Raw genomic sequence first — 19978 nt, forward strand, 5'->3', positions numbered from 1 at the left:
GCCACGCTTCTCAAAGTAAGGAAGGAGATAATGATGCCACGGACACACAGAGCCATGGGAGAAACAAGGCACATTTCCTAGGGTCAAAGTTGTGGGGTAATGCCAGCTATATATTAAAACAAATATAGCTACAAAATTTACTTATTCATTCAACAAACATTTCTTGAGCACTTATCACGGGACAGGCAATGTTCTTGGTGCTGGGAATATAGTGCTGGGATTCAAATTGGCCAATATCCTCAATTTCATGGGGCTGAAAATCTCATAGAAGACATAGCACATGACAAAAATTAAATAAGATAAATGCAGACACTGCAAAGTATAATCAAGAAAATACAGGGGTGCCTGGGTGGTTCAGTTGTTAAGCGTCTGCCTTCGGCTCAGGTCATGATCTCAGGGTCCTGGGATCGAGCCCCGCATCTTGCTCCTTGCTCCGCGGGAAGCCTGCTTCTCCCTCTCCGGCTCCCCCTGCTTGTGTTCCCTCTCTCGCTGTGTCTCTCTCTGTCAAATAAATTAAAAAAATCTTAAAAAAATTTAAAAAAAAGAAAATACAGTAGGGTACGGACCAGGTAGAGGGGCTAATTCAGATTGAGTGGTTGGGATGGGTTTCACTGATGGAGATGTTGGTGCCGAGGCCTGAATGACAAGAAAAGCTAGTCATTCTACTCAGAAAAGACCACGTGTCCAGACTGCAGTTAAGTTAGGTCAGGTGCTGGGAAGGAGATGAAGGTGAAAGGTAGGCAAGGACCAGATTACAAAGGAAGTTGGAAAACCGGTTAAGAGCAACAATTCTGCTAAGAAGTGACAGAAGGTAATGGAAGCTTAGACAACAGTGAAAGCAATGAGATGGAGAGAGATTCAAGTACGGAGGATGTATTTCTGAGGGAGCATACGGGGAGTAGGGGAATGGAGGGTCAACGACAACTCCTGGGTTCTTGTCTCAAATATCCAAGTGAAAGGAGAAGTCACATACTGACCTGTGGAAGGAGACTGAAGAAAGATTAGTTTTCACAGGGAGAAAACCAGGAGTCCTACTTTGGCCATTCCGAGCGCGAAATGCCTTTTAGTGATTCCAGCAGAGAAGTGTTAAACTGGCATCAAGCTATCTAAACTTACAGTTCAGTGGAAAGGTCAGGGCTGGCTATAGAAACGTGCATCTAAACCACGGGATTAGAGGAGATCGGGTACGAAAAGAGAAGGGCACAAGTCAAGTCCTGGACCTGAACCCTTGAAGCCCTCCAGCATCTGGGGAGCTGGAGCCAACGGATGGAGCGAGGAGCAAGTGACTGGGAGAGCATGCTGTCAGAGAAGCGGGAAAGGACAGCACAGAAGAGGATGGAATGGTCAACTGAGCCCCGGCTCCAGAGTAACAGGGAATCAACCGCTGATTGGGCAAAGTGGTGTCGGTCATCTTTCAGGGGAGAGGGCAACCAAACCCTTGTTAGGGTCAGCACACGTCAGCTGGGATGTGAGGAAGCTTCTGAGAAGTGCTCTGTGAGGGGTGAGAGAAGCGCCAGAAAGGGATCTGAGGTCCGGGGAGGGTTTTGTTTTGTTTAAAGATGGGGGGAGGAAGAGAATGTTTGTACGCTGATGAAAAGATCCAGTAAGAGGCGGCCAGTGCTGGACACTTAAGAGGGAAGTGAAGGTAGGGCAAAGCAATTTTGGAAAGCAAGGGACACAGGTTATTTGTGAAGTAGAGTAACAACTCTCGGTAGTAACTATTTGGCATTTGTGGGAATGAGCTAAAAATGAAATTAGCACCGGTTGTAGGCTTTTCTCGTGCCGCATTCAGCGGCTAGGTGGAAGCACAGCCAGGGACAGCTATGTTTAAGACACACTGAGACTCCGGGGTGACTACGACAGAGGGAGAGCAGATGAAGGAACTGCTGTAATTACAAGGCAGCAGATGCTAATGACAGGCTCTGAGAAGCTGAATTCCCTGTGCAATAGGAGTGTTTATTAAATGTTTGATGAATAACACAGATCTGAAATAGAGCTTAATCGCTTCCTAGAAGAGCAGGTTTCTTCGGTGTGCGTCAAAGCGTCCTTGGCGGAATAGAGAAATTATCCTTTTATGTCCAGGATTTCACTGTAACTTTTGTAGAGTGTCTAAAACCGCCCCTGGCGATGAGGAACCAACCACTCAATGCATGTTAGTTTCAGTTCCGCTTTCCAAGCAGTTTCTTTTCCTCCTTCAGTGACTCAACAACCATTTCTTCGACAGTCTGTGCCAGACACTGTACAGAGGGCTAGAGATAAAATAACAAGGCAAACTGGGACTTGCTCTGGCGGCATATTTGGGAACACAGATATCATACAAATAACTACACTTAAGTTCAGTCATGATAAACACTATAAAGTGTTATACTTACATAAAGTAGAGATGTTGGAATTCGATTTTTAGACTTTCAGTTAAACTTTTGTAAAAATGTTCCAAGAATCAGAAGTTTAACATTCTGATTTATCCTTTCTGAGTATGAAAAATACTAACTCAAAGTAAAAATCTAAAACGTAAGGAAAATCTATTCACATAGAAGAGGCCAACAGAGTTGGAAAACAGTTACATTCATTCCAAAAATAGGCCGAACTGTCCACTCTGCTAGATTCAGAATGCATTTCTGAGAGTTGGGCTCAATGTTACAATTCCTTAAGAAATATTTCTTAAGCTTGAACTTAGGCCAGGCATTGTGCTAAGTGATGAAAAAGGGAAAAGCAGCCCCTAGCATGGGGAGGCTGGCCTGCTACCACCAGCGAGGCCTTGGTGTTCTCCTGCTGAACATAAACTGAATCTCACAGAACACCACTACCAGGCAAGGTCGCTCTGTGACCCTGATGAAATGAGGCAAACAGATAAGACCTCTTCATAATTTTGTCTAAGGATGGACAAAAAGCCACAGTGCAAAGCATAAATTCCAAACATCCCCCTTCTCCCCGCAATACTAGTCACTGCTGCTTTTTTTACCAGTTACAGCTTTAACTTTGCTTCATTCTTCCCACCTTCTAAACAAGATCCAATCATAAAATTACCCCACTTCCTGAGAGAATCTAAATCCAAAGCAAACTCTTGCTTCCTTGAACTCTTCCAAATTACCTGAGTCCAAACCCTATAATGAAGTCCTTTCAGTGCTGATTGCAATACCCTGATTCCCCATTGTGTGTGCTCTGGTTTAAACAAGCAACAAACCCCATTTTGTTCAACTCCTACTCGTCCTTGTGGTTTTGGGTTGGGTAGCATTACCAGCGGAACATATGCATTATGTTATTCAATCCTCACAGCTATTTCTTGAAACAGGTGGTATTATACATCTATTTTACACACGAGACACAGAGCTGTTAAGTAACATCCCCAAGATCACACAGCCAAAAAGTGGTACCAGAATTAGATTCCAGGTTTGATTCCAGAGATTCCTTGATAAATTCCCAGATAATTACCCTCAATTGTTAGAAAGCTAGTCTTTCCGTTAAAGGGCAAAACCATTTTTCTACACCTCCATTCCTTCTATCTTACCTATTATTTAGTCTTACTGCTAGAATAATGAGCTATGGAACAAAGGAATTATGACCTGTTAGCTTTACAAGTTAAGACATTAACAATGGAGCTTATTTTGGCTGATTTCACAGTCAGAATGAGTATTATCAATGACAGATTGATCGGGTCCATTCATTTTCCAAAAATCTCTCAACAGCTTCAGGTTGGAGTTAAAATTTCAGCATGATACACGTCTCATCCTTCCCTTCTGGCCTTCCCTTGATGCTTCCTCATAATTTATTAATTTAACATATAATTACTACATACCATTTTTCCCTATTTTCCCGTCATGGAGAACGCCATTTTTGTTGTTGGCAGTGTGTGTGTGTTTGTAGTTGGCACACAATGTTGTATGAATTCCGGCTGTACAACGTTGTGATTCTACAACTCTGTATGTGATGCTATGTTCACAAGTGCAGCTACCATCTGTCACCATACAATGTTACTACAATACCACTAACTTCATTTTCTGTGCTGGACCTTTCATCCCAGTGACTTATTCATTCCTTAACTGGAAGCCTGTACCTCCCACTCCCCTTCACCGATTGTGCCCATCCCCCCACATCCGTCCCCTCTGACAACTATTTGTTCCCTGTATTTCTCAGAACCAACCCCTCAGTTTTTTAATGCACCATATTTATATCCGTCTCTGCGCATGTCCATTAAGTTTCCACTGATCCTTCAAAATCACCTTTAGGATCTCTCCTGCAGACTTCACTGAACTTCCCACCCAATACAAAGTGTATTGCCCTTTGGTAGCCCTTGCCATGCCATGTGATTGCCTTGGTTGTTACCGTATCACATTACATGCTTACTCCTCCAGCCTCAACTCTTCAGAAGCAGAGAGACGTTATTTCCGTTAATATCCTTTGCCCTTGGTACAATGTCTGGGAACGGGCCAAGCTTAATACATCATTTGAACCCTTTCTTCACCAAACCAATTTAAAGTAGGACTCTATTAAGGAGAACAATTTTCATTAGTAACATATTTTTAGCTCTGTTACCTGCAAATCTACATTAATCATTTAGTAAACTGTGGATTAGCCACAGTGACGGGCAATTGGTTTTCAGACTACTTTCTGAAGATCTACTGTGGATTGGAAGATAACTTGTTAGCTTGATTTGTCTCACTCAGGAAGGGAAGTTCAACAGGTCTTTAGGTTACAGCAGTGTCATCTCTTAGAAATACCCTTCAATACACTTTTTTTTTTAATGCATGTGTTTTTTTGTTTTTTGTTTTTTAAGATTTTGAGAGAGTGCGCGAGCGCACAAGGGGAAGGACAGAGGGAGAGGGAGAAGCAGACTCCCAGCTGAGAAGGGATGATGACCTAAGCCGAAGGCAAATGCTTAACCAACTGAGCCACGCAGGCGCCCTTCAATACACCTTTTTTAAGGAAGTTGTCATCTGCTATTCCAGCCCACAACTTACATGATTTGGGGGCACTGTAATAATAAATCTCTTTGGTAACTAGTAGGAAAAGAAATACTAATAACAAAAACAAAACAAACTTCACATCATGTAAGGATTACTTTATGGAAGCAAACTGAAGAGAATGAAAACTAGCAACTTCTTTTATGCCTTCTGAATTCTGAGCTGATGCAAAAAAAAATGATGAAGGTATTCTTTAAAGCTGAAACTATAGTTGGAAGAAACAAAGTCATATAGATAGTGTGAGATAAATGAGACAAGTTATTTTGTTTACTTAAGTGTAATGGACAATCCTATGAAGAAAAGTATACTAACAGGGCAGCTTTTAATAGTAGATTTAACATATTGAGCTGGACTCCTTTGCTTTAAGAAAAAAGATTCGGTAATCATCTATTTTTAAACTGTTAAAATTGGAGTCAAAGAAAACACGCTTAAAGTGGCATTAAAATGACAATAATAAATTTGTAAAATATGTTTCCCTCTTTTGTTTTTGAGAAAAAGGTATCTCTGAAAGGCAATTTTGTGAGTAGATGGATTTGCTGCAACAGTAAATTCTAACATTTATTTTTGACATTCCCTCGGATTTATTTTCAAAACTTCAACAATTAGATCTAGCAGTTTCAAAAAGTTCAAAGCCTTAAACCTTTTCATGTTGAAGAAAGCAAAATAAGCATTTTGTCAAAACAAACATGAAAATAAAACTCAAATTCTGAAATCTAAATGTTATTCCAAGGCAGAACGACTACTATCTTTGGTCAACACTTCGAATTATTTAAAAACAAAAATCATTTTTTATTTTATTCCTTCTGTTTTAAACTACATCAATAGTCCCCTGATTAATTTTAGACATCACCCAAAAGCGTACTTCGGACAAATTTTTTTTTTTTTTTTTAAAGATTTTATTTATTTATTTGACAGAGAGAGACACAGCGAGAGAGGGAACACAAGCAGGGGGAGTGGGAGAGGGAGAAGCAGGCCCCCCGCCGAGCAGGGAGCCCGATGAGGGGCTCGATCCCAGGACCCTGGGATCATGACCTGAGCTGAAGGCAGACGCTTAACGACTGAGCCACCCAGGCACCCCAACTTCGGACAAATTTTAACGTACTATTTAAGTATCTAGGTTTCAACATTGCCAGCTTCTGTACGTCATCTTCCTGTTTAATTAAAAACATTCTCTGGTTGATTTAGAATGACTTAATGAATTTCATTTGTGATCTTAATACAAATTCATCCCAAGAATGCAACTGTGATGAGTAAATCAGAGTAGTTTAATGGAGGAACCACAGAGATAACCAAGAAATTCTTCAAGTTTACCCATTCATGTCTGAAAACGTGGCATTCCGTTACAACACGTGGAAAGCCCAGTGATAGGGGCTCCGTACCGCTGGAAGAAGGCAGAGTTAAGAAAGACAACTGTCAGAGCTCAGTAATCCTACCACATCAAAAGGCTGTATTCTTCACTGATGGCCGCTTCTTCAAGAAGAGAACTCCAAACTATGTTAAGTTTCTGAGAATGCTCCAAGAATTCAAAGGAAAAGCACATTCATAAAAAATCTTAATTCTGTGATTTTTAAAGTTTATAGTTTTATCAAAAATATATCTAAAACTGCTAAGTTTTTCTCAAGCTGCTAAATTTTCAAACTACACAAGAACAAGTTCTTAAATGAGAGATTCTGGTTAAAGGGCTTTCAGGTTTTAGATGCTGTAACTTCCTGCAACTGAATAGTTAACACACTTTAAATTCGTATGATACACGATTTTCTTCTTCAATCACAGCCTAGAGCCATAATGCCATTATTACTGATGCCAATAACTAAAACTAGGGCCTTTCCTGTCATTTCTCAGGCACCTGCCTGTCAATTACCCTCAACCGGCAGCCTGCTGGACAGCCGGCTCCTTGAGCAGAGTTCTTAGTTCCAACATTCCCATTCATTACATCAGCCAGCCACTATTTCCTCAACCCTTTCAAATTCCTTGTAACTTCACAGAACTTCCCAGAGTACAACATGTTTAAAAGAATGACAAACTGAAGTTGAATAATTCTAATCTCTAGGGAATATTGTCAAACATTCCATTTTTATATTGTCACTCATTATCAAGACAGTTGATTGCTATCCATGTGGATGCAGAACTAGAGTGGCAAGTCTGTGGAGAATTGCTTTACTACATAGCTGAGCAATGATGCTCGGACTACACTTCATTATCCCCAAGCATTTGTTACATAAGGGAACATTACATGGAGTTTATGTGCACAGATCTATAGAAAATGTAAAGTGGGGTTCACTGAAATTAATGTTGCTACACATTAGAGTTAGCTCACACTTTAAAATAAAAAGGGAAATTAACGGTAAGGAAACAGGATATAGTTAAGTTAGCATTACGTTATTCACTGTTTGCTTGGAAAATGCAATGAGAACACACACATACAAATCAGTATTTGTAGACCTGCCTTTGTAATTTAAAATGTTAATGAAATGTAAATTTTTTCAATACAAAATTCATGAATGTTCATCTCTAGGCTACATTGTGTCCAACCTTGTTGGAGTCCTTTTTTTATTTTATTAGTACCGAAAGTCCCTCATTGTCCATTTCTCTTCCATCTCACCACCACCAAAGAAAATACACTTGACATCAAATCACAACCAGAATGGTGGCAGTAAAACATAAAATAATTTTAATTTAGAAAACAACACACCCCTTGCATTTTTTGTAACAAAATCAAGTTTTTGGGTTCCAAGCTATTCATCATGAAGAGAATGTGTTTAATTTGATGTGAAGTTGGCTACCCAGCAGTCTAGTCAGGCCGTAGAATGTTTAACTCAGGGCCTGGTAGGCTGCCAGCCATTCTAAATGTTTTCACACGGACCAGCAATAAATAATTAAACGTCTAAGTCACAGTTCTCAGGTTGGGCAGTAGATAAAGCTAAAAGTTCCTCACTTCCAGAGATAAGAAATTTGGGGAATTTTTTTTGATCCAACAATTTGCTTTAGGTGATCCTCTTTCAGTTACACAATCAATTTTGATAATGCTTTCTGGATTTCAAATAATTACTTTTAGGGTTTTTTTTTAATCGCTAAGTTTGCAAAAAAGACTCTATTTATGGCATTTATTGCAGGAAAGACCCCACATTTGTGAACCAGAGATCATATGACTGGGGTTTTAGTCCTGGTACTGTCACTAACCATCTAGGAGTGCAGACAAGTGACAGACTTCCTAGGTCGTAAGGTTAGAATGGGAAGGGACAGTGTCTTACCGTAATTGAGAACATTTTTCACAATACACAAGCTCTCCTTTCCTCTCCTCCCAATTCTAATGGGGGTGGGAGTATAGTCATGTATATTTGAAAACAAACAAACAAAAACACTCCCCAGTTGATTCTAATGCACACTCCCATAGGGCACATTTGGGGTTTCTTCCAGCTCTGAAATCCCACATTTTTAAACAATGGATGTGGACTATGGCTAAAGAGCAAGACCCACTACTGACAGAACTGGAAAAGATGATAGTGCTTTTCTACACACATCCTTTCTTCAAAGCTCTTTTTCCAGCCTCAGTGTTGATGATTTTGATAGTATTTACAAGCATGCCATGCATTTATAAATACCCTAACTCATCTTTGCCCTAAGCAGTAATACAGAACAAATACCAATCAAGGCAGAGTGGCTGATTTCTTACGCTTGCATTCTTTTACAAAACTACCCTCCAGCAGGTAGTAGTATATTACATACAGAAGACTAACTATGAAGAGCTGGTTTATCAGTTTATAAATCTTAGAATACTTCTGGTAAATTTTACCTATATATGCAAAATAATTTCACAAAAGTTTTTGGTACATGTTGGATGCTCAAACTATACTGCTTATTTTTTGCCTACATGAACAGAACAGGTTTGTCTACCTCTTCAGGTCAGGCTGTCCAAGTATATGAATTCTAAAGTTTAAAGTAATGTAAAAGTCACTTTCAATTGATTAATATCAATTTGGGGGGGAGCTCTCAATATATAATACAAAAATACTATGTTTCTCACTTCTCACTACCTTTCACCTATAATTAATTCTTACCTACTTTCCTCATTCTTACAAATTCTCAATTTTAGGATTACAGCATGGAAGAATGGTAGCATTAATATAGAAACCACTGACAAATACAGTCAGATATGCCAGGCTGAAGATATAAGTTCATCCCTATACTTTTCAGCTTTAGTCTTTAAGCTATAGGTAATTAATTTTAAAAGCTTTAAAAATATTACAGGGAAAAAAACACACTCAGGAATATGGGTATACCAAGATTTTGGAATGTAAGACAAAAATTCTTACCAGATTTAGTCTGGAAATTAAGATTTTATCTATGAAGCATAGTAGTTGATAAGCATCTTTTAGGAAAACCATCTAATGAAAAGGTACTATAAACACAGGAATTAAGGATTTCCTTTTCAGATGTTCCTTATAAATTTCCTACTTCCCACTGGTAGCAGAATGCCTTTGGAATTTATGCTTCTTGTCCAGATCATTCAACATTAAAGAACTATTAGAGTTTTTACTGATGTAATTGTTTTGACAGAAACAGTCATTTCTTGTCTCCAAATAATGCAGGCTAGTCCTTTTAACACTTGAGATACTTCCCTTGTGATCAATTTTAAATTTGCTCAGACTTATGTAGCAACTTTTCTTCATAGTTTCCATATTATTTTTGACATTTCTAATTTAGAATGCCTAAATGTTCTTCAACTTGTATCAGTGCAGTATTTGTGCTGATTAAAAAAACAGAGCAAAGCCATATGCATTAAGAGCAGACTGTCAGAATAATGTAAACCATGGGTTGTGCCACAAAAGTATTCCTCAGCTCCTTCAAGGTCCTGCCACCCAAGCAAATCACTTCACTGGTTCAAGACATGTCTACTTGCATTCTCTCTCCCCTCAGAGTATTTGAGTTTTATAGTGAAGAGAGTCTTTGAAGTCTAGAATAGGACACCAAGTAAGGAGCATGTAACTAAAACCTTCAATCTGATAATCTAGTTAACATCCTTAGCACCTAGTGACATACCAACAACAAAATTTGAATATGCTAATCCTCACAACCAAAAGAACTGGTTCATCCATAGGGCTTCCTTTAAGGGACGAGGACGTCACAACCTAAGGTCCTAAGGTGTAGAAAGTATAGCCTCAGTCATGCGCTACGAAGAATTCAAAAAGAGATTTGGGGGTGAGAGGGAACCATGTCTTTGCCACTTGAGAAAGAGTTTCTCACTTTTTTAAGGGCCCTATATTAGTCAATGAGGTAATCTATGGTATGCAGCCTGGGGTCCAAAAAGTGGGTGGTCTTTGCAGAGGGAGGTGCTAACTCACTCTACCTCTGGCCAGAGCCAGTTCCTGCAGCTGGACCGAAGGCAGCCCACAGACTACACTCGGCACATTTCTTCATTTCTCACTTGAGTGCCCTTCTTTAGTTCCCTTTCAACTGCCCACTTTATATCGGCTTCATTACACCACCGCTCCATTTGTAATGTAAATTGGGAAACTCGGGGAAGTTTTTCTTTTGGCCTTGTCTACGGAAGAATACGGAGAGGTATTCAAAACGTATTAACACAAATCAATGGCACCAATAAAAGCAAAATCTCCTTAGCAACATAATCTTGATTGCAAAAGGAGAACTGAGAGCATTTAGCAGAACAGTGGCCCACATGGAATACGCATTTGTCTGGAAGAATCCAGCACAAAGCCTAAAAGAGAGATTTTGAAAAAATCCAAAATTAACTCACAGGGAACAGTTACTCTTTTTTTCAAAAGTACACAATTGGCTACATTAAATCTATCGTGTGCTTTTGGCTCAGCAACATTGTATCACACCACTTTGCAAACTGAAATTACAACACCCTGCATGCTTCACATGAGTTACAGGGTGTTTTTTGTTTGTTTTGTTTTTTGAGGTTTTTTTTTTCTTTCTCTCTTGATTTCTTTAGTAAAGCAAACAAAAAAGTCTCAAGAAATATTCATCTCACACACAATGCAAAGAAAATTGAATGGCTATCTAACAATATCTAAGACTGTAGGTACAAAAGGTTGAGCTATCCTTTTAGGCTTTCTGTGCTGGGTTCTAAGATAGTAATGCCTGCCAGCGGTAATGGCATTTTTGCTTAGGTCTCCATTTGTGAAAAAGGAAACTGAATACACTTCTGAGAACTCTCATATTTTTCTCATCAGAATGAAAATAAGGAGTGACTGAAAGAACAGGAATTCAGAAAATAAGGAATCAATTCTTTCAAAACTACAATATTTAGATGATTCGAGGAAACAATCACAAACACAAAATTTCCCTCTTAGTTTTTAAATGTTTCAAATATAATTGTCCTTTTGTATTTTAACTAAAGCAATCCAGGTGACGGGGATGAAAGCATCTTTACTGCCTAACATCAACTGAGTTACAATTTATCTTAGAATGAAGTGTGTGTGCATGTGTGTGTGTATGCACATACATGTATTTTTTTTCCCATATGTGTGGAATTATTTCTTAAAGGTTTGCACTAGAATCTGGGTCAACCAAGTAAAACAAAAAAGTAAAACTGTGTATGACAAGTATTTATTTGAAACAATACAACAGATAAACTTTAAATACTGCTAAATATGTGTATTTATAGGAGTAGTGATTAGAATTATTTCCGCCTCCCCCTGAAAGCTTAAAAACCAATGCTAAACCTAAATAAGATAATTGAGAACCCTATTTTAAAAGCTGTATTGGCTTTTAAACAACTTAAATAAGATCTTTGGCGAAAAAAGATAATATATAAGTTGTACCTTTTCTCTATTTTTTTCTATGTGCACGTTTATGAACACATAAATACAAAAGTTTCTTTATTATGCATGGTTCCTAAACTCATATTCATAATGTCAATTATTTTATTCCCAGATATTTGTAAAGATCATATCTACAGAAGAAGTATTTGTGTGTGTATCCATTCATATGGTCATTTCAACAGACATCATTAGTTTGGCCAATTTCTTTTAAAGTGATTTGATCTCTAAGCGCCAGGCTCTCTTTTCCAACTTCACCTAAAGTGGCTTAAAATTTTATTTAATGTAGTATAGTCTTTAAAGACCAAATGCTGTAAATTAGCCCACATTTTAGTTTCAAGCACAGAATCACATATTGAAGTCACGCATTACAACCAACTCACTTAACAACAAAAACTCAACTAGCCAAAGCAAGCAAGCAAAGTAAAAAAAAAAAAAAAAGTCCCCTAGCTCAAATTAGAAATCCATTTGTTTACTAGAAAAACCTGTCAATTAGGACTTGATTTTATAAGACTAAATATACTGCAACCAACATGGGACCAAAAACCAAACCACTTTAAATATAACCCATCTACATATTTCTTCACAATTATGAAGGCCAACAAATTTTTATCTAAACCCCCCCATCTTGTTTTAACACAAACAGATGTTTGACAATGGTGTTAATTTCTTAATAATGAAAGAAAAATATGATACATACCTTTTAAGATTCAACTACATATTTTATAAAAGTTATTTTCATTTTTTAAAATGTTACTAGACTTACCTGAATGTAACTAGAATTACCTGAAAACATAATAGGGACCCTGATCTTGGGTCTGCATAACTGCTCCCCTACATAAGTTTCTGATTATTTTATTTGAAAACTTTCCATGCTTATTAAGGATATAGGAATAAATTCCTAAAATTCTTTATTTAGTGTTTTTTAAAAAACTGTCAAACTTACATTATAAAAGATAATAAAAGAATACTTTATTCAAGGTAGCCTCCCGTTATCTTCTCGAAGGACAGAATAGCAGAGGAAAACTCTATCTAGAACAGTATTTTTTCTTTTAAAAAAAAAATAAGTTCCATTGTAATATATAAAGAATATATAAAAGGAAGCATAAAGCTCTGTGCAATTCCCCACCATCGCATAATTTTGCCCCTTGTAAACCAAAGTGTAGGGAAACAATGTAGTTATTTCTCTCAGCCAGTAGATTTCAGCACACTGCTTTCCAATCAGGTCTACCTTGCTTCCACTGCCAGCTTCATAATGCTTAACTCTTCTGAGAGGACAAAATGTCATTCATTAGCTCCAACAAATGTAAAAAGAAAGAGAGACTTTCAAAAGAGCTTTGATAACTTCAGTTAAAACAAACTCCTGTTTATGAAGACTTCATGGCAATGCAATGAGATTATTGTAATTACCTAATTAAATAAGCTGCTACTAGAAGAGAAAGAAGGAGGTGGTCTTTTATTAGTGTAAAAGGTTTCTTGAGGGAACAGAATGTTCGTTCCTTCTTGAACATTTTAAATCCATACAGAATTTATGTCAAGAAAGAACTAGAACCAGTTATACTAAATTACGAACCAACAGGAGAGGAAATCTGCAGTTTGAGAATGTATTACGGTCCAGTAGAGTAGCCAAAACACTGATTCGTTACTTATCTTCTCTTAAAGGCTGGCTGACTTTCTTTAAAAACAAATACATACAATTTGGCTTATCTGCCAAAATTCAGAATGCCTGGTATGGATAGTTTACTGAAATATTTCTGAGATAAAGAGCTGAGAAAGAGATACACTATCTATCCTTCATAAAGAGAAAAAAGCAGTCAACTCTCAAATTCAGAGCACCATGTTTATGAAGTAGAGGAGATGCTATTTAAAGGGGGGCGGGCATGATTTTGCTTAAGTATCTGAAATGTAACTACATTTTAAAGGGTCTTATTAGAAAGAAACTTTTCTCAAGTATTGTACTTAATGTCTATGTAATTTTTAAACATGCAAATCATTACTATAAATATATACATAGGGAGTACTCTCTTTAATTTTAAATGCAAAATTTGATAGTAACTCAGGTTTCTGCTCACTCTGTAAGTAAGTCAAAAAAGCTACTTATTCATTTCTACTTTTATATAGGACTTAGTAAATAACAGCAAAATAAATGACTTAAAATATGAGGTAGTCACAGTATCTTCCTTTTGTGGAAAAAGATAAATGCAAAGAAGCCAAGTAATTTGATGATTTCTCAGAACATCAGAAATAACTTCAAAATCAGGATTAGCATTCTGAATTTCTATTTTCAGTATTGTCTATTAAGGCTACAAACAACCTCTGTTGTTCAATTTACCATTGTGGGAGGAAGGGGAATATTGCTCCCTAGTACACAGAATTATGACTAATAATATAAACAATATTTAGGTTTCTCTTACATTACTATCTAAACATCTCTGTAAAAGTACAGAACAAGATAATAACTCAAGTTTTAAAGACAAATCACCTTCACATCTCAACTTATATAAAAGGCATGCTCCTAAAAATAACATAAAGTTGGTTATTATATCTAAAAGTATATTTAACACAACTATTATGGGATAATTAATAGTTTGGTTTATTTGGTTTAGGATTGGCCTTGAGCCTATTCTTTCTGCCATAATAGTAGATATAAATCAGCTTTCTTCAGAAATGGTGGTTTGAGAAGCCCCACATGCAACCATCCTATTATTCTTTCCCTGCGAAGTCTGGACCAATAGGGTCTGTTGAAAAGGAAAATATCAATTGCACCACTGTTCCAATGGGAAATTTGAGTTTAGAAACTTTTAAAATGCAAGTACCACCTTAGCAGAATGGAGAGTCACCCATTAATCACTTAATGTGACTAACTCACTTTAATTGGCCTTCTAAATACCTAGCTAAGAATGCAGAAGAACTACCATTTGTACTGCGAGCTCTGGGGAAGGAAAACAAAAGGCAATGGTGAACTACGTCTGTATCTGGATGAAGACTCTGGACATCAGGAGGGCAGCAAAAGGACCCACACTGCTTCAGCAGGATAGGAGAAGGAAAGAGGGTTCCAGGACTAGATGCTGGAATTCAGTCAAAGACAGTTTTAAACAGATTGTACTTCTGATTTAGTACTACTGACCAATATTGAGCCAAACCAAATATTTACAGTGAAAATCAGGCATGCAGCTAAACGTTATAATTGTGAAGCAGAATACCATAAAAGTTAAAACAGTCTATGTACATAATGTTATGTAAGACTACTGTAGTTTGAACGCATGCAAATGCGGATCCAGCTGTACATGTTATTATTAATAGCATTCTTTTATAACCCAAGATTGACATGGAATGTTGTCAAAGTTTTATATAGTTTGCCTGTGTCTACTAATATAAAGAAGCAATCAGAGGTTGTCTACAAATAACACTGAAAACACAGCCATGGAGAAAGCTGTAGTTCTTCCTGATTTAAAATGTTCAATTATAAAAGTAGTTTTTCTAATAAGGAAAGGAAATTATTGCTTACTATTAAAGGTTTGAACACTTCTTGATTTTAGGCCAAAATCACATGTTTATATTTCAAATGAATGGAACCTAGCCATTAAAGAGTCTTAATAAAGCATCTGATGACCATTCTATATAGGTAAGGTGACCCTCTTGTGAGCAGGGCCAACATCTGCCTTAGAAGCTAAACATGTCACTTGAATTTTACTTATAGCCTTTAGGTTTCTAGAGTATATATTTTAACTCAAATATATAATAGTAGTGTATTAAAATATAATAAGCTTTGGAAAAGTAAATGTTTCTACACAAGAATGATGGACTACCTGTGAAATGCCAGTAATATATAAAAGATCGTAAGTTATTCACTTAGCCTATGCAAAATCTATATGCTAGATTTTCTGCCAATGATACCTTTTCTTGGCCAGTTTTAAAAGTACCTATGGTTCATGTCTCACAAACTTTAAGTTAGAAAACAGGAACTGAAGAACAATTATCATTTTAAGTACTTCCTTTGGACTAATGTTCATACAACATAGGCATCTCTGACATTTCTAATTTCCAGCAACATGGGCACTTAGATTCATGAATCAAGAAAGAATAAGCCAGAGGGCTTACTGGGGGCTACTAATAAAAGCCCAAACAGGAAATCTAACTGCTCAAGGCATAACTGGCTAATGGTAATGCCACATATTAAGCATTCACGGTTCTTTTCTATATACACACTGGAAATGTAAGAGTGCACATTTCTCAGGACCTTAAAGCAACTGCCATGCCTCTCAAAATCAGAAAAGCTTTAAAGGGATTCCTATACCTAAATACTATCAACTGTGAAAATTATCTTACATTAAAATATTCTTATGGGAATAATTTTTAAATTAAAATTTCCAGAAAATAATAACAGGAGAAAAAAATTATGTCAAAATAGGTACAGTACTTCCTATAAAGCTGATCAATACGGTACTCTACAAATTTACAGAATTTTAGATATAGAACACTGTGTTGCAGAGCCTACAGAGTTATATTTTTCTGCTCTTTCTGAATCCTGAGGCAGATTTTAGCCTTCTCCAGACAATAATTTTTCACACTGGAACCATATAGGAATACTAGTTTTTGTAATAGCATTACCTTTTAGTTCTACTACTTTAAGGTGGTAGGACATACCCTGGACACAAGGTCAATAAAGCGAGAGGGGTCTAAATTATTTGTACTTTGAGCTCTTCATAGGAAAAGTGGTTTATAAATTCAAGTTGTTAAGTGTTTTGGGGAGCAATGGAAACAAATAATACTCAGGTGAAAAAAAAAAACCACCCTAGTTTTTAAGATAGTTCCTGATGTCCAATATAGGATATAGGATTTAAGATACTAGAATCCAACTATTCAAATTTATATAGAATTACAGTACTTTGGAGGAGTACAGAGAAATACTTTTAAAAAATACAGGTATATAAATTAATGAAACTGGTATTTAAAAGATTTAATACAAGGAGAAAAGATACTGTATAGTGGTACCAATTCTTAATACAAATTAGTAAGCATAGTTTATATAATTTCAAAAGTTATTCACATTATTGCTAGATACCACAGTTGTATGGAACAAGTTCTTGACACACATTAAAACTTTTATAATTTCAGGTCTATAAAAACAAAAATTTACACATAGGCCATTCAGAAATTTAGAAAGTTTTAAAATGCATGGAGATATGTACAACAAAAGGAAGGAAAAAATATGTATGTTTGTATATATTTAAAAGAAACAAGCTAATCTGATTAAACTTATATGTCACATTCTCAATCAAAAAAGTATACATAACTGGACTGAAAGCAAACTAGTGGATAAAAACAGTACTAAATATGTCCTCCATTTCTTAGTAATAATCTCTTCTAAGTATCAATGGGGTATTAAACACCAGCTTACTTTTAATTCTACAACTTTTGCTTTCTTTCAAAAACCTTTCAGAAACATACATCCATTCTACAATTATGTTAGATTGGGAGAAATATTTTCCTTAGAAATTTTTAAAAGGAGTATTTCCATACTTTGCTATATAAGATTTGATAAACAATAAAAAATAACGCAAGTAAGGCCATTATTATCATCTTGATCAAAAATATACACAGATTGTAATGCTACTATATTTTGTGATCCTGAGCTCTAGTAACCATTAGGTGCATGCATACCATTCATTATTTGTCTATTCTAATAAAAATAATTTAATCCTGCCTTACTACCTCTGAAGACAGAAATACTGTCAAAAATTTTTGATAGGTCTTCATAATGTTACAGGTATTTCTGCTGTAAACAGAGCATTAGGAATTGTATGGGAAAGGGTATGTTAGGTTCCAAAAAGCTATTAAAGAAAACTTACTATTTTAAAGTAATAACTGTTTTAAATTTTAAAAGGAAGAAAAATAATACAAAGAGTGTGCTTGCTAGAATAGGTAAGTAGAGCCTTACAAAAGTGTTCTTCTATATTATGGAATTAATAAATAAAGGACTGTGTGTACCTTGGTGATAAAATAAAAAAGGCTGGCCACTTTTTATGCTAATTTCAAATGTATTTTTTCGATAATACAAAAAAAGTAATCCTTGAAAATCAGAATACATAACAGAAAAGAGCACAATAACTTAAGTATTAAACATCTGTATGAAATAATTTGCAAAGTTTGACAAAAATGCACACTTAGAACATGCAGTTATTTAAAAAAAAAAAACAGAAAAAAACACCACACGATTCTGTAGAACCAATGTTATGTCACCACCAGGAGAGCACCAAGCAAGGCACCATTGGAAAGACAACATACTTGGAAAGTCTCTATAAATAAAGTAAATGCTAATCTGGTCGAAAAATCGGTGTCTTTGGTAAAAATTCTATGAGGATGACCTGTAGAAGGAGAAAAAAAAGTTTTTAAAAGATTTAAATAAATTTTTATCTTAAACAAACTTCTGTTCTATGCCATCACTTACAGCAATTTTGACAGTGCCCCTGAAGGAGAATGCATGCGGGGGTAAATGAAGAAGGGAGCCAGAGCCAGCGTTTCTTAAGAACTCACTACATACCAAGTGTCTCACACTCTGTAGATCTTTTTAATCCTAAGAACTTCTCCATGAGGCAAGTATTATTACCCTCATTTCACAGATGAGAACACTGACGATCCAAGTAAGTATAACACCACGCACTGTGGGGTCAATATCTGAACACACGACTACCTTAACTCCAAAGCCTTGCCCTTTCTACTGCACTATGTGGTGACAACCAACCTAATGTTTGTTTCTTTGGCCTTCCTCCTTTTTATCTCACCCAATTCCATGGGTCTTTGGGTTCTAGATTTGCTCTCATTTTACCCTACCATGATATGTAATCTCTTGATAAAGGGTCCTTTATCTCTTTAATTTTTTTAAAAAAGTTCTTTTCTTCTTAGGTCAGCCATATTAAAGACTAAATTTGTTCCAAAGGACCTTTTACTATGAAACTAAAGGAAAACCAATAAAAACAAAACACATTAACACAGAAAAACACAAGTTGACCAGAGCTAATTTTTATTCCAAACGTGAGTTGCCTTAAACGACAATCAATTCTTTCCCTTGTTCCAACTCTGTATGAAACTGATGCTAAACAAAACATTATTTGAACAGCTTCCAAGTTTGGTGAACTCCTCATTTTTCTTTCAGAAACTTGTCCTGATATAACCTCCAGGTTTGGACACTCTTCTACATTTAGCCAAATGAGCCAGAAACTTTCATTTTCACTCTTCAATTCTCCTGACTTTTGATCTGCCTCAATAAAGAAGGCTCTTCTACACACAGCTCAAAAATACTTCTCTCCTACTTTAGTTATCCTGTACTAAGCCTTCGGTGCCACCCTTTGCCACTCTTCTGACCTGGCATTTGCCAACAAAATGTTCACTGGTTTCCTATAGCTTTTTATTTGAGCTAGATTCCCGTTTCTCCATTTCCTCATATAATAAAGGGATTGGACTAGATGACAAAATTCATTGCAGCTCTAAAATTTGATGATTAAACTACCTGATTTGATGTTTAAACTACTTATGAGTCAACATTCAATAAACACTTCTATATTTCAAACATGTCCTCATCAGACAGTTTCATAAATTTCAGTTCTTAGGTGTAGGCATCACATTTTACAGTGTTTACCATCTAATGCAAAATAAAGGCTACCTTTGACTATATTTGAATTATCATTAGTTTTTAAAGAATATATCCTACAACCTCATTTCACACACAGAAAGAAGCCACACATAGAAACTGGCCACTTGTCTTATTTCTTCTAAATCACACTATTCTACTGTATCTGAATAAAAGAAAAGTTGGTATCAAGTTGGTATTTTTTCTAGATTGTCCCCAATATTCATAATATAATCAAGGAGAATCATTTTCTTTTAACTAACAAATGAAATTTCTGTAAGTTAAAGAAAAGTTGAGGTCAAAGAGAAATATGTGGTAAAAGGGGCCCCAATTCATTAGAAAAATGAAGCACTCTTCTTCTTACTATTTTGCTATCTTAACTTTTGAAAATTATTTCTTAGGGAGTTTTTGAAATTATGTTATTCTCCCAAGCAACTATCACAAATATACATACTCTGAGAAAATTTAGAAAAAAACACATTTTTGTAGCAATTTTTATATATTTTTCCTTTAAAAAAATTGTATTTTTAAGTAATCTTTATACCCAACATGGGGCTCAAACCCACAATCCCGTCACATGCTCCACGGACTGAGCCAGCCAG

The 19978-nt window shown here is 36.2% G+C and overlaps 1 protein-coding gene across 2 annotated transcripts in view; it reads right to left on the minus strand.

Annotated features, from left to right (window-relative positions):
• Positions 1-6031: 6031 nt before the first annotated feature.
• Positions 6032-19978, minus strand: part of CHIC2 (cysteine rich hydrophobic domain 2) — a 74192-nt gene continuing 60245 nt past the window's right edge. For both annotated transcript variants that reach the window (XM_032400381.1, XM_032400380.1), the window contains one exon: positions 6032-18114. In XM_032400381.1, the coding sequence (XP_032256272.1) occupies positions 18064-18114 (51 nt within the window). In that variant the 3' untranslated portion in view covers positions 6032-18063. The remainder of the gene's footprint in view (positions 18115-19978) is intronic.

Source organism: Phoca vitulina, unplaced genomic scaffold, assembly GCF_004348235.1.
Source record: "Phoca vitulina isolate PV1807 unplaced genomic scaffold, GSC_HSeal_1.0 scaffold3, whole genome shotgun sequence".
Classification (NCBI taxonomy): Eukaryota; Metazoa; Chordata; class Mammalia; order Carnivora; family Phocidae; genus Phoca; species Phoca vitulina.